At 34.8% G+C, this 17,500-nt stretch overlaps 1 protein-coding gene across 1 annotated transcript in view; it reads right to left on the bottom strand.

Annotated features, from left to right (window-relative positions):
* The window catches only part of LOC137656710 (whirlin-like), a 755,303-nt gene that overhangs the window by 168,945 nt on the left and 568,858 nt on the right, over window positions 1-17,500 (bottom strand). Inside the window, 2 exon segments of the mRNA XM_068390933.1 lie at window positions 8,174-8,232; window positions 8,235-8,337. Of these exon segments, the coding sequence (XP_068247034.1) occupies window positions 8,174-8,232; window positions 8,235-8,337 (162 nt within the window).

Here is a 17,500-nt window from a genome sequence, read left to right as displayed (position 1 = left end):
AGTGATATGGACGGCTTGCTCACTCGTGACCTTGACCTTTGACCTTCCAAAATCTAATCCTTTCCAGCTCTTTCCGCAACAGTTTAAAATCCCTGCAAGCTTCATTACTTTACGATGTCTGACAGACATCCTTGGACAGCATTCCTTCATAACATAGAAGGGCACTCAGTAGAGAGCAGACCTCCGCCGCAGCAGTTTATTTCTCCTACTATTGGAACCAATAGTCCATTTCTTTTAGCGATGCATATTTGCACCGACTCGCGGCTGTGCCCTTTTAGCTCGGAAAAAGTTTCCTGAACGCTGATTGGTTAGAATTATCTTGTCCAACCAATCAGCGATCCAGAAACTTTTCCGAGCTAAAAGGGCACCGCTGCGAGTCGGTGCAAATATGCATCGCTAAAAGAAATGGACTATAGATATAAGTCTACTGTAGGCTCCAGAGCCTTTAAATATGCTGCCCGAGACTATACAATTAGCTCCCACGAGACATCCGAATGAGTGAAGACATTAAGGCTTTCAAGAGGAAACTGAAGACTTTCTTATTCCAGGATTCGTGTGACAATGATGATTCAACAGTAAATGAACAATAAGTGATATGAAACGTTGAACACTCTGAACAAACATTATAAAATGACAGTGGAGGTCTTGTAGAGAGTGGGGGTTCCCCTGCTGTATGGGACCGGAAAAGCAGCCGTCAAAGTAAGTAAAGACCTTGACCTTCGACCTTTACATGTCTTAGTTGGCGTCGATTTTCATACACTCAAATATGAACCAAGTTACAAGTCTGTGACAACGATGTCCAAACTTATGGCTGATTAAGTGATATGGAGGTTTTGCTTGCTCGTGACCTTGACCTTTGACCTTCCAAAATTTAATCATTTCCAGCTCTTTCCATAACAGTTTAAATTCCCTGCAAGTTTCATTACTTTACGATTAGACAGCTGTTCCCTAACAAACAGATACAAACAGGGGGTAAAACATAACCTCCTTCCAAATTCGTTGGCGGCGGTAAAAACTCATACAAAAAATCGTTTTGTGAAAGTAAATAGTTTCTAACAACACCTCGAGGAAATGAGTATGATTCCATGAAACGTGTACGTAAGATGAGAAAGGGAAATTGCTAATTTCGAATTAATTTGTATACAAATTAGTTTGTCGGCTTTGTTGAATCTGATATACGTACCCTTAGGCAAGACATCACTATTTTACCCGTGTTGTTTTTTGCAAAAGGTTTCTCCTAATTACTCTCATGATGATAACAACAACAAAAACAACAACAACAACAACAACAATAATAATAATAATAATACATACATACATACATATACCAAAGGCACTTCCCCCAATTTTGGGGGGTAGCCGACATCAACAAGAAACAAACAAAAAAGGGGACCTCTACTCTCTATGTTCCTTCAGCCTAACCAGGGACTCAGCCGAGTTCAGCTGGTACTGCTAGGGTGCCACAGCCCAACCTCCCACATTTCCACCACAGATGAAGCTTCATAATGCTGAGTCCCCTACTGCTGCTACCTCCGCGGTCATCAAACTTAATAGGGGGGAGGATCCCAAATATTCTATCTTACAGTTTTCAAAAAGATATTTGGGATAGGTCTGTTGGTGTAGTGAATAATAATAATAATAATAATAATAATAATAATAATAATAATAATAATAATGATAACGATAATGATAATGATGATAAAAAACATTCATATTGCGTCTTCAGTCTTAAATGGAGGCGGCTCCAGAAAATGCTATCTTTCCACTTCCCAAAAATATTTTGGGATAAATTTGGGGATAAGTTTTCTGGTTCAATGCCTTTTTCCAGCTTGATCAACTATCAGACACCTACAGCGATTAATAGATTCTGGTAACAAAGACAGAAAATTATTCAATGGACCAACACTATGTAAAATTTCTAATTTCCTCAGTTTAAAAGCTTAATGGACGCTCGTGAGTGATAGGGGTACGGGATAGGTCACTGCACCCACGGTAGGATACGGGAAGACCAGGCAATAGGTCAGGGATTTTATGTTTCTGGGGTCTCACTCATCATCATCATCATTATTATTATTATTATTATTATTATTATTATTATTATTATTATTATTATTAAGCTACATCCCTAGTTGGAAAAGCAGGATGCTATAAGCCCAGGGGCCCCAACAGAGCAAATAGCACAGTAAGGAAAGGAAACAAGGAAAAATGACGGATAAAAGGGAAAGGAGAAGGCTTATACAAAACAGCGATCCCAAACAGAGATTGGTAAAGGCTTAGACAAAAAAAGATCTAATGACGTGGAGTAGTTACACCGCCTGGCAATAGATGGCAGATGAGTCACTAAGAGAGACTTGTTATCAAATCAACGTTTGACTGATGACATATTTGAGTCTTAATCAAAGCCGTCTGTTGGTGGCTCGTTAGAGCATGATTACATATGTTTTTTTTTTTTAATCTAGTATATGATATGACCGAGTTCATCATCACAACAATTATATTACAGTTAATGCTATGTTTAATACCACAAAATTAAAACGATAAAGGTCAACAGTAGGCTACTAGTAATAACCACAATTATAATTAAAATACTTTTGCTAACGGTAATGATGTCAACAACAATAATTAATAACAGTAAGTTTCAGATTAAACTTAAATAACCTTTCCCAACCGCCGAAGCGATCTCAAAACCGAACATGATAGCGAGAGAGTTCTCGTACAAGCAGGAAGTGTCGAGCTTGTCTGAAAGCGGCCGCAGGGGGGACAAGGAAGAGACCGAAACTTAATGCGTCATTGATTTTCATAGAACACAGTAAAGCAGATGAGCCGTTACAGAGGATGCTTCATCCTGAGCTCAAAGCAGGAAGATGATATCGATAATCTGCATGTACAACAACAACAACAAATGTAGCAGTTTCTAGTCCACTGCAGGACAAAGGACTGAGACATGTCCTTATTCATGTCTGGGGTTTGGCTATTTTCATTCAGGATTGGTTATGGGACACTTAAGTTTACTCACAGCAAACCAACCGAGTATGGGTAGCACGGACTAGTACAGCTTTGCTGATATTGGTGATACACTAGCCCAAGTTTCACCACAGTAAGGTATCCCCACTCAGAAAATAATAAACCTTCAACAAAAAAATACAGCAGTTTCTAGTCCACTACAGGACAATAGCCTAAGATATGTCCTTATTCATGTCTGGGGTTTGGCCATTTTCATTCAGGATTGGTTATGTGGACACTTTAGTCTGCTCACAGCAAACCAACCTAGTATGGGTAGCACTGACTAGTAAAGCTTTGCTGATATTGGCGATACATTGGCCAAGCTTCACCACGGTAAGGAATCCCCACTCAGAAAATAATAAACCTACAACAAAAAATGCAGCAGTTTCTAGTCCACTGCAGGACAAAGGACTGAGACATGTCCTTATTCATGTCTGGGGTTTGGCCAGTTTCGTTCCCGGTTGGTTATGGGACACTTTAGTTTGCTCACAGCAAACCAACATAGTATGGGTAGTACGGACTAGTACAGCTTTGCTGATATTGGCGATATACTACCCCAAGTTTCACCACAGTAAGGTATCCCACTCAGAAAATAATACACCAACAAGCAGCAGATTCTAGTCCACTTCAGGTCATGAGCCTAAGACATGTCATTATTCATGTCTGGGGTTGGCCATTTTCATACAACTTAGTATGTGGACACTTTAGTTTGCTTACAGCAAACTAACCTAGTATGGGTAGCATGGACCAGTATAGCTTTGCTGATATTGGCGATACACTAGCCAAAGTTTCACCACGGTAAGGTATCCCCACTCAGAAAATAATAAACCTACAACAAAATATGCAGCAGGTTTTCTAGTCCACTGCAGGACAAAGGACTAAGACATGTCCTTATTCATGTCTGGGGTTTGGCCAGTTTCATTCCGGGTTGGGTTATGTGGTTATGTGGACACTTTAGTTTGCTCACAACAAACCAACCTAGTATGGGTAGCTTTGCTGATATTGGCGATACACTAGCCCAAGTTTCACCACGATAAGGTATCCCCACTCAGAAAATAATAAACCTACAACAACAAATGCAGCAGTTTCTAGGCCACTGCAGGACAATGGCCTAAGACATGTCTTATTCATGTCTGGGGTTTGGCCAGTTTCATGCAGGATTGGTTATGTGGACACTTTAGTTTGCTCACAGCAAACCAATCTAGTATAGGTAGCACTGGCTAGTACAACTTAGCTGATATTGGCGTCATGGCGAACACAAACTCAAGTTTCCCCACGGTAAGGTCTCCCCACTCCGAAAATGCTATCGATAAACTACATATACTCCAACAACAACAATGTAGCCGTTTCTAGCCTATTGCAGGTCAAAGACTCAAAACATTTCCATATTCATGTCTGGCGGGTTTGGCCTCTTTTCATTATCACGCTGGCCAACTGTGGAGAGGTGAGGTGGGGAGACTATATCGCCTGCTTGCTCAAAGCAAACCAACTTAGCTTGGGTAGCACTGACTAGTACACGCTTAGTGATACTGGCGATACACAAACTCAAGTTTCACCAAGGCAATGTATCCCCACTCAGCAAGGGAAACTGAATATACAGTATCTATTTATATAACCATATTCTTTAATACCCCGTTTCCCCCTTATGGTGTCCATGGCGGGGGAGGGGAAAGTCCAAAGGGAGTCCTGACATTCCTGTTGCCACCATGGAGACATCCTAGATCAATCCCAGGGCGAGAGGAGGATTGAGGCCTATTTCCTTTGTCACCTCCACTGCTAGATACACTGCCTAGAGATCAGCCGGGACTGGGGTTCGAGTTCCGCTCAAGTTTGATTGCTACTTGTTAAGTCTACAACCTCACCATCCTTGTGAGGTACGGATGAGGGGAGGGGAGCCTATAGGTCTATATGCTGAGAGTCATCAGCAGCCATTGCCTTGGTCTCCGGGCGCTGATCATGTGCATATATTCAGTCTCTAGGGAATTGTCCTGCTAGCTCAGACACTGTCACTGTTCCTTGCCACTGTCATTCATGAGTGGCCCTTTAAACATTGAAAGGAGGCATGTGGAAAAGCTTATGGAACTACCAACCAACCCCAGTTGATTACCTACCAGGTCCACGAGGCTAATATAGGGTATTTGAACCAATGAAGTAATATCAAAAAATTATATTGTTGTCTGGTAAACAAATTCATGAATGAATTTCCCATTTTTACTCAACTTCTGAAGCCAAGATAAACTAGTTGTGCAGCTGAACAGCATTGGGGTTAAGTGCCTCCCACGCTGCTGCAAGACACCATTAGAACATCTAGCCCTCACACAAATTGCGCCATAGCCAGGCGCACTCTCTCTCTTCCCAGCTACCAGGACTACTCGTTCTAAAACCTATTCCATTTAAATGTTTGTTTATTTTCTTAATCTGTTTTTCTTACTTCTGTTTGTACCAAAGCGCGCATTTCTATCGTATTTCTGTTCGTTTTCCTTCTTTTTTCCCCCTATAATTAATGAAAGTAATAACAATAACACCAAAGCATAACAGTAAAAATATCCAAAAGACTTTTATTCCTCATCCCAACAGCATCCTCACGAAAGGATGTAATTTTGGCGTAATTTTCCCCGTAGGAGGTTACCTCCTAATCCTTCGAAATCCTACGACATCGTTACCACGCCCGGCAATCCGCCCCCCCCCCCCCATCACCCCTCACATACCGCACCACCAAAAAAACAAGCAGTAATTGGCAACCATGTTGGGTCTGGTATTGCCAGCGAAGGGTCTTTGATTACTCCAACCAATAATCTCACGTTGGTTACGAAATAGACTCGGAATTAAACTATTCTCTTCACATTTTTTTTTGGGGGGGGGGCTAATATTGCTCCCACCTTAAAAAAACCATATACATTAAATCTATTGCCACAAGGAATGAGGTTGCATGAATCCAGAACTCTTGGAGGACACTTTACAGTATAAAAACTGCGTTATTCATTAAAACATTATTTCTTATCAAGTATAATTTACATCTTACGTGCAAAAAAAAATAAATAAAAAAAATAACAACATTCAGTATCAACACGAATTCATCTTACAAAATTAATTAATCTTAAACCACACATAAATGGCTTCGTTTAATAAAATATTTTTTTAAAATATCTTTTTAATGTTACTTTTCTTAAACTACGTTATTTTGATTGTCCATTACTTATCTTGTAGTTTAATTATTTCCTTATTTCCTTTCCTCACTGGGCATATTTTTCCCTCTTGGAGCCTTCCTTGCGTTATAGCATCCTTGCTCTACCGATTAGGGTAGGAACTTAGGTAATAATAATAATAATAATAATAATAATAATAATAATAATAAAAGTAATTACAATAATAATAATGATAATAATATTAATAATAATAATAATAATAATAATAATAATGAATAACAAAAAAACAACAACAACAACAACACAATAATAATAATAATAATAACAATAATAACAATAATAATAATAATAATAACAACAACATATGGGCACTATGAAAAACCCTACAAACACATATATGGTTACTCGTCCTCTCACTAAAATAATTCCAACCTAAATATGCCAGAAATAATCTATGCAAATTAGTCAAAAGAAGAAAGACACGTAACTTTGTCCCCGTAAGGAAATAGGCCTATACTACGCCTAAAAGTTAGAACCGGTGCTTTTAGGCCTACCTAAGATCACACTCCTTTTAAAGTCCATTACACTTACGTCGTTCCACTAAGATTGTATAAAATAAAAGATATAGAATATAGGATCTTTGGTTACGCAATTCATATAGGCCTAGTAACATACTTCAAGACTGACTATTTATTATAATAATAATAATAATTTTAATAAATTTAAATACATTTATTAATAAAAGATATAGAAAAATGGGATCTTTTGTTATGCAATTTATTATAGGCCTAGTTACATACTTCATGACTGACTATTATAATAATAATAATAATAATAATAATAATGATTTTAATAAATCTAAATATATTTATTAATAAAAGATATAGAAAATAGGATCTTTGGCTACGCAATTCATTATAGGCCGCCCAGTTACATACTTCATGACTATTTATAATAATAATAATAATAATAATAATAATAATAAATAATTTTAATAAATCTAAATACATTTATTAATAAAAGATATAGAAAATAGGATCTTTGGTTACGCAATTCATTATAGGCTAGTTACATACTTCATGACTGACTATTTATTATAATAATAATAATAATAATAATAATACAAATAATTTTAATTTTAATAAATTTAAATACATTTACTAATAAAAGATATACAAAATAGTATCTTTGGCTAACGCAATTCATTATAGGCCTAGTTACATACTTCATGACTGACTATTTATAATATTATAATAATAATAATAATAATTTTAATAAATCTAAATACATTTATTAATACATTTATCAATAATTTAATAATAATAATATTAACCTTAGAATTATCAAAAAAAATTCCTTTATAGATCTTTCTAATAACCATATATACAATACGTGCTTTTCTTGCGTTTAGCCCAAGGACCACTCTTAGACTACCGTAGACCTATCTATCCCATTATATACCAAGAGTCCATAGAATAAAAACAGATGATAGAGTGGGGGATAGTTTACGCTTCAATCATCCCTAGGCCTATGAATTCCTTAGGAAACAAAAAATCATGCATGTTCTTGGGCTTAGGGTGAATTAAAGTTAGGACCTACTTCACACCAAATTCTTATGACCTCCATAAAACAAAGGGAACAACATCCTTATTGAAAATAGGCCTATATGTCACAAAACAAAGTTTGAGCTTGTGGTCAATACATGACAACTGGCATTTAATCAGGTTTTCTGTTAGTTAAACTATTATTATTATTATTATTATTATTATTATTATTATTAGCTAAGCTACAACCCTAGTTTGAAAACCAAGATTCTATAAACCCAAGGTCTCCAGAGAAAAATACCCCAGTGAGGACAGGAAATAAGGAAATAAATAAACGATTTGAGATATAATGAACAATTAAATTCTAAAACAGTAACAACATCAAAACAGATATTCACATATAAACTATAAAAAAGACTTATGATGATGACAATGACATCTCATAGTGAAATAGACCACAAAATACAATAGTGTACTCACTCTCTGAACTTGATGATGATGTAGCCTCGGGTTATATTCGGGTGGGAGACTGGTGGGCTACCGTCAGGGGTCACCCAACTGTAGGTCTGAGCCACTACTACGGAAGTCGGAAGCTGGCTGGTCGTAGCTACGGTCAAGGTCACCTCTTCGGATGATTTCAGTAACTGTGGAAAATTGAGAGAACAAATATAATTGTAAGAAGATGTAATACTATGTATGTATATATATAATACTAAGAGACAGTAACTGTGGAAAATTGAGAAAACAAATATAATTGTAAGAAGATGTAATACTATGTATGTATATATATAATACTAAGAGACAGTAACTGTGGAAAATTGAAAAAACAAATATAAATTGTAAGAAGATGGAACACTATGTATGTATATATATAATACTAAGAGACAGTAACTGTGGAAAATTGAGAGAACAAATATAAATTGTAAGAAGAAGGAACACTATGTATGTATATATATAATACTAAGAGACAGTAACTGTGGAAAATTGAGAAAGCAAATATAATATAAAAAGAAGGAACACTATATAAAAGTAAAAAACAGAAAAATAACATGGATACGAGATTATACTAAAGTAAATGCAAGTGGACATGGATAGGACATGTAAAGAGAATGGGAGACAATGGAATGGCATTAAGAATAACAGAATGGGTCCCTAGAGATTGCAAGAGAAGCAGGGGAAGGAAAGGAGAACGATGAATTGACAAGCTAAGAAAATTTGCGGGTATAGACCATAACCAGACGTGAGTGGAAGGACATCTGAGGCCTTTGTCCCTGCATTGGGCGAGTTACGGTTGATGATTATATATATATATATATATATATATACACACTGACAATTTTAAATATAAAACATATTAAATTACTTAAATGCTTACACAAATGTACACATATATGTAAACACTTTATATATATACACACATATATCTAAGCACTTTATATACATACACATATATGTAAACACTTTATATACACACACATATATGTAAACACATCATATATACATACATATATCTATGTATGAATACACACTGCAAACACCTTGATGATAAAAATCAACATAATTAAGACAATATCAACAAGCATATCAACATTAAAATCTACATCAGTAACACGAATAAACAAAAACACAAACAAAAACAAATCAGGAATAATAAACACGAAAGTTAGGCAAGGCAGGCAATTGGAGTATATCTACTGTATGAAATATAGGCAATTGCCTTAAATGACCCAAGTTCAGAGGTTGCCCTAATATGACTAAGCAAAGAGAGAGAGAGAGAGAGAGAGGAGAGAGAGAGAGAGAGAGGATGGGGTGGACTAACAAGATAATGAATTCAAATGAGAGGATGAGGCAGAAAAAAATTATAATATAAAAGAGAGAGAGAGAGAGAGAGAGAGAGAGAGAGAGAGAGAATTATTTTCTTTAAAAAAACTAGCAGAGAGAGAGAGAGAGAGAGAGAGAGAGAGAGAGAGTGGGATGGAATAAAAAGATGACTTAAAATGAGAGAGGATGAACCAAAAAAATTTATAGAATAGAGAGAGAGAGAGAGAGAGAGAGAGAGAGAGAGCAAATGCGCCAACAGCATCTTGTAGTTTTAGGTGGACACCCATCCAAGTAATGATAAACCCAAATACAATTAAAATGCATTTGAACAATGTGGAAAATCAATGATAGCTCTTTAAGCCTAAAACAATAAGATGACCTCAAAAGGGTAAAATAAAACACCCACACGCACAGTTCAAACAACAAACGTAAATACTTTAGATGACACAAAAAAGTCAGGTAACCAACGTAACTTGTTTACCAAAACCACCAAACCATTTCTCTTTTTATGGATCGATTTCATTTCCCGCGAGATAATTATCCAGAGGACCCATGGCATTTGAAAGATAAAAATAACACAAAGGGACGCAAAGGGAAACGTATAAAGCGACACAGCATTTTAATTTGGGAGGTTTCAGTACAGAACTGGGTCAGCCAGAGACACCCAGCAGGTTGTGATTGACGGATCTATAAGGCTTCAAAATACAGTGACTAATCACAGCTGGGATCGAGTGATATTTCCCAGAAGATGTTAAACTTTGATTTCATTAAAAAAAAAAAAAAAAAAAAAAAAAAAAAAAAACATAAAATAAAATAAATTGTAATTTTAAAAGAAAAAGGTCCGTAATAATATACTGTTCTCAGCCGTATTTCAGTAACATTTCCGGAACATTTTTAACAGTTTAGGGTTTTTTGGGATGAGGTTGCAGGCCCATGCCCCGAGCAAACTAAAAGGGATTACAGTCATATAGAAAGATAGATGGTCTATATAACATCCTACCTTTGTATGAAGTCTAATGGACCAACTGACAGAAATACAGACAGACAGATAAGGGATTTATATAAGACTACAATTGTATGAAGCCTGATGGACCAACGGTGAGACAGACAGACAGACCGACAGATGGAGGAATTATATAACAGATTACTTTTGTATGAAGTCTGATGGACCAACAGAAAGACAGACACACAGACAGAGTGATGATCTTTGTAACAGATAACCTTTGTATGAAGTCTGATGGACCAACGGAAAGACAGACAGACAGACAGATGGATGATTTATATAATTGACTACCTTTGTATGAAGTCTGATGGACCAACGGACAGAGAGACAAACAGACAGATGGATAGTCTACATAACAGACTATCTTTGTATGAAGTCTGATGGACAAAAGGACAGAAAGACAGACAGATGGAGGGATGGCCTATATAACATACTACCTTTGTATGAAGTCTGATGGACAAAAGGACAGAAAGACAGACAGATGGAGGGATGACCTATATAACAGACTACCTTTGTATGAAGTCTGATGGACAAAAGGACAGAAAGACAGACAGATGGAGGGATGACCTATATAACACACTACCTATTTATGAAGTCTGACCATAACAATTTTCGAAAAAATTTTTGGTCCGAAAATCGACCGAACTTTTCGAAAAAAAATTCGGCCCGAAAATCGGCCGAAATTTTCGAAAAAATTTTCGGCCCGAAAATCGGCCGAAATTTCCTTCATCCGCGTAAGAAGAATTGCAATGAACAAATAAACGTGATGAAACACAAATGGATGGATAGACAAGACAGCTAGATAAACACGAGACGACAAAGGGAACGATACCAATTCCTAAAACAGCAAATAACGTAAATTACGAAATGCAATGCCAAAAGCATGCATAACATTAAATTGGAAGCACAACGCATGATAATAATTCCTCCCTGAACAAACGATAATATCAATAATGAATTGCAATGGATGATTATATGTATAAATTTTCGTCGCATCCGGGAAGATCGTCGAAGCTGACTTACAAGATTCCGATATTCATTGCATCTGAAGTAGCCCTCGTGGAGGTATTCTTCTTGGCGTGAAGTATTCTCTGGCTATTTTGTCAAAGGTGAACCCTCTCTATGATATTTTCTTCTATAGTTTTTCTTTTAGTATTTACTCAAGAATTCTCTTCTTTTAATCAAAGAGTATAAAATAGTTTTGGAAGCCTCAATTAAAAAAGATAACCGTAAAACTAAGTCAGTTATCAGTTTCATTTGGGGTGAAGTATTCTCTGGCTATTCTGTCAAAGGTGAACCCTCTCTATGATATTTTCTGCAATAGTTTTTTCTTTTAATATTTACTCATGAATTCTCTTCTTTTAATCAAAGAGTATAAAACAGTCTTGGAAGCCTCAATTAAAAAAGATAACCGTAAAAACTAATCAGTTTAACAGTTTGATTATAAATTTTTTTTGATAAAATAAAATATTACATAGGTTTTATCATTTTATAGAATTTGGGACATATGGTCCGCCGGCTAAGACCAGGGAGGCCATTCAACATATAGGTACACCTGGGTGAAATAATAAGAATTGCACCATGAAGTATTATTATTATTATTATTATTATTATTATTATTACTTGGCAAGCTACCACCCTAGTTGGAAAAACGGGATGCTAAAAGCCCAGAGATCCCAACAGAGCAAATAGCCCCAGTGAGGAAAGGATACAAGGAAAAATAAAATATCTTTAGAACACTAACATCAAATAAATATTTCCTATATAAACTTTATTATAAAAACTTTAACAAACAAAAATGAAGAGAAATAAGATAGAATCGTGTGCCCAAGTGTACCCTCAAGTAAGAGAAATCTAACCCAAGACAGTGGACAGGACCATGGTACAGAGGCTATGGCTCTACCCAAGACTAGAGAACAATTGTTGATTTTAGAGTGTCCTTCTCCTAGAAGAGCAGCTTACCATAGCTAAAGAGTCTCTTCTACCCTTACCAAGAGGAAAGTAGCCTGTGAACAATTACAGTGCAGTAGTTAACCCCTTGGGTGAAGAAGAATTGTTTGGTAATGTCAGTGTTGTCAGGTGTATGAGGACAGAGGAATATCTGTAAAGAATAGTCCAGACTATTTTCTGTATGTGTAGGCACATGGAAAGTGAACCGTAACCAGAGGAAAGTGATACAATGTTTTACAGGCTAACCAGTCAAAGGACCCCATAACTCTCTAGCAGTGTATCTCAACAGGTGGCTGGTGCCCTGGCGAACCTACTACCAATAAAAGTGAAGCTAAAAGAGGTTTGAAAGTAGGATGGAGGTTTGTTAGCAAGAACTTAGGTAAAGGAAGAGGGTAAAAAAGAGGGTGCAAAGGACTTTCAGTAATGCCTACAGTGAACTGTATGGGGTGCACTGACGGCACTAAACACTACAGAAAAAAAAAAAAAAAAACGCAATTATTTTTACAAAAAAAAAAAATTATCGCAGAACCAATTACATTTACAAAATTCCTTTGTAGAAGACTAAACTGAAAGGAAAAAGAAAAAGTGTGAAACTACAAAAGAAACCTATTGGAAATCAAAATTTAGAAAAGTCTGATTTTAATTTTAGAAATTCAATGTAAAATTACAGAGATTAAAGATCTAGATATTTGTTTCTAGAAATATTTTACAATATTTAATTGTAACAGACAAAAGAAAATGCATTCACTTCAGCAAAACATTTTTAAAAGATGTTCCCGATCTGTCAACATTTACGATATTTTTCTAAAATATATAAAAAAGGAGAAAACTAGATTCTGTCACTGTCCATAAAATCTTATTCTAAAATATAGATTTGTTAAAAAGCCCAAAAATTTAAAGACAAAATATACTAACTGTTAATATAGCATCATAGAGTAAAAATTATTTTCTACAAGCCTGGAATGTCTATTCAAATAATGTTTAAAAAAAATAAAAACATTGATGATTAAAGATTAAAAAAAAAAACTGTTTTAGTTTGTAAATAATTTTCAAAATAGCTTTAAAGAAATTATTTTAAATGGATACAAATTTTATGTACATATTCTATATTTACAAATTCCTAAGTTCTGAAAAAACAAACAAACCAAAATTATGCTCAAACAAAAGACCAAAACAGAAAAATTAAGAAATATTTTTACCTTCTTGATAAAATCTGAAAAAAAAAAAATTGCCAAGGCAGCAAATCCCTTTCGAAAACGGCCAAGATGAAGAGGGAGATAGAAAAACCGAAGAGGTGAGAGAGAAAATGCTAAAAGAAGTAGGAAGAGCAAACCGAAGAACGGAGGACACGTGTATGAAGGACACTTTCTCATGCTAATCACCCTATCACTCTCATTCCTTCCCAAAGTGTCTATAACATATGTCTCTCACCAACACTCCCCTCTCTCTCTCTCTCTCTCTCTCTGCTCCTTACCCCATGTGAGTAAAGAGAAAGTAGAAGAGGAGAAGAGACAGGTAGAGTTGATAACCTATGCTTTCATTACTCATATCTCTTAACTCTTTCTCTCTATAGTTTTCCTACTTCTCTCTCTCTCTCTCTCTCTCTCTCTCTCTCTCTGCTCCTTACCCAATGCGAGTTAAAGAGGGAGGAGAAGAGGAGAAGAGACAGGTTGTTAATAACCCATGCTTTCAATCACTCATATCTCTTAACTCTTTCTCTCTACCGTTTTCCTACTTCTCTCTCTCTCTCTCTCTCTCTCTGCTCCTTACCCCATGTGAGTTGAAGGGGGAGGAGAAGAGGAGAAGAGACAGGGAGAGTTAATAACCTATGCTTTCAATTACTCATATCTCTAACTCTTTCTTTCTACCGTTTTCCTACTTCTCTCTCTCTCTCTCTCTCTCTCTCTCTCTCTCTCTCTCTGCTCCTTACCCCATGTGAGTTGAAGAGGGAGGAGAAGAGGAGAAGAGACAGGGAGAGTTAATAACCTATGCTTTCAATTACTCATATCTCTTAACTCTTTCTTTCTACCGTTTTCCTACTTCTCTCTCTCTCTCTCTCTCTCTCTCTCTCTCTCTCTGCTCCTTACCCCATGTGAGTTGAAGAGGGAGGAGAAGAGGAGAGAGACAGGGAGAGTTAATAACCTATGCTTTCAATCACTCATATCTCTTAACTCTTTCTCTATCGTTTTCCTACTTCTCTCTCTCTCTCTCTCTCTCTCTCTCTCTGCTCCTTACCCCAAGTGAGTTAAAGAGGAAGGAGAAGAGAAGAGACAGGGAGAGTTAATAACCTATGCTTTCAAATACTCATATCTCTTAACTCTTTCTCTCTACCGTTTTCCTACTTCCCCCTTCTCCTTTTCTGAACCTTCTCCTTTCGTAATCCCCCTTTCCCTCTTCCGGTTATTCCTTTCTTAATCCCTACTTCCAATGTTTCCTATCATTATTATTATTATTACTTGCTAACCTACAGCCCTAGTTGGAAATCAGGATGTTATAAGCCCAGGGGCTCCAATACGGCAAATAGCATAATCTCTTTATTTTTTCCATTCTAAAACTTCTTCCCCCTTTCTTTTGTGCCTTCGTTCTTCAATTCCTCCTATATCCCTTCCCCCTTATCTGTCACATCTTCCCTAACCTCTTCCCACTTCCCTATTCTCTTCCCATTTTCATTCCACCATCCGCTTATCCACTTCCCATTCCTCCCTCCAAACTCCATTATTCTCTTCTTTGTCTACTCCTCCATTCTTCTCATCTTGTCTCTCCATTATCCTCGCTTCTTGGTGTCTCTCAATCTCTTCCCCTTCCCCTCAACTTACACTTCCATAACTCAAAATAACCCCCCCTCCCCCAGAAACCCCCTCAACAACCACCATGTTCCAGGACACTTACCTTAATGACCGCCTGCGAGGAACAGCTAGAATATTAGGTTGTGTGTGTTAGGGGGGAGAGGAAAAGAGGGAGTGGAGGGAAGAGTGGGAGGGGGGGGGGGAGTGTCACCTACTTCCTTCTTACCATCGTCGGGCTCTGGAAGAGACTGGAATTTGTCAATTCCACTTTTCACACCGTTGGAGAATGTGGTGGGTGGAGATTTTAAAGTCCACTCACGAATAGCAGAGGCAAGGGACAGTGACATTGCCCGATCGAGCAGGACAATGCCCTAGAGACGGACCATATATACATATGATCAGCACCCAAGCCCCCTCTCTATCCAAAGTAGGACCAAAGAGAGCAGGCAATGGCTGGGGGATTCTATTTTCATAGGCTTTTAGATGAGGTTGTTCGTTTGTTTTATATAAATGTGATTATTATTTTTTTATGATGATGATGGATAGGAAGATGATGGTAGTCAATTTGCCGAAAGAATAAGAAGGGATCTATACACGGTTTATTTTCCACAACCTTCTTTGGATTTACACACACACAATAATATATATATATATATATATATTATATATACATATATATTGCATATATTATATTTATAAATATACATACATACATATATATTTTGCCTATATATATTTACACACACATATATATATATATATATATTGCATATATTATATTTATAAATATACATACATACATATATATATTGCCCATATATATATTTACACCACACACACCACATATATATATATATATAATATACATACATATATTGCATATATTATATTTATAAATATACATACATACATATATATATATTGCTTATATATTTACACACACACACATATATATATATTATATATACATATATATATACACATACTATATATATAAATATATATATACTATACTATAATATATATATATATATATATCCGTAAATACATACATATACATATATACATATGGATAAATATCAACACAACATCGTGTTCAAATAGAAATAAATTTCTACCTCATACTTGGGATCAAACGCTAGCCCCTTCTAATGAAAGGCCAGGTCGAAACCAACCATGCCACGAGAGGCCATTAAAAGAAATCGGAACCTAACGGCTAATCAGCTGTTTTTAGGATTTACCTGGCGAAACATATATAATATATATATATATATATTATACATATACTATATATATAAATATATATATATACACATATACTATATATATACATATACTATATATATATATATATATATACATATACTATATATATATATATATACACATATACATATATATGTATATACACACATATACATATATATGTATACATATACTATATATATATATATATACACACATATACTATATATATATATATATACATATACATATACTATATATATATATATACTATACATATACTATATATTATATATATATATATACATATCATATATATATATATATATATATACATATACTTATACTATATATATATATATATATACATATACATATATATATATATATATATATATAATACATATACTATATATATATATATATATATATACTATATATATATATATACTATATATATATATATATATACTATATATATATATATATATATATATATAACTATATATATATATATATATATATCTATATATATATACTATATATATATAATACTATATATATATATACTATATATATATACTATATATATATATACTATATATATATATATATATACTATATATATACTATATATATATACTATATATATATATACTATATACTATATATATATATTATAATATATACACATATACTATACTATATATATATAATATATAATATATATACTATACTATATATATTATATACTATATATATATATATATCTATATATATATAATATAAATATATATATATATATATATATATATTAGGGGAGAGAGAGAGGGAGAGAGAGAGAGAGAGAGAGAGAGAGTGAGTAATTGGGGAATATAGTTAAATTACTTTTGAATGAACAAAAGTTACTTCTAAACTAAAATTCTTTCAGCCGCGAAACTATAAAACTAAATGACAGTTAACAATCAATATAAAATCTTTAGTAAGAAAGAACGTTCTAAA

This window comes from Palaemon carinicauda, chromosome 17 (genome assembly GCF_036898095.1).
Source record: "Palaemon carinicauda isolate YSFRI2023 chromosome 17, ASM3689809v2, whole genome shotgun sequence".
Lineage (NCBI taxonomy): Eukaryota > Metazoa > Arthropoda > Malacostraca > Decapoda > Palaemonidae > Palaemon > Palaemon carinicauda.
Note: the sequence above shows the minus strand (reverse complement) of the source record. Positions and strands in the feature narration are given on the sequence as shown.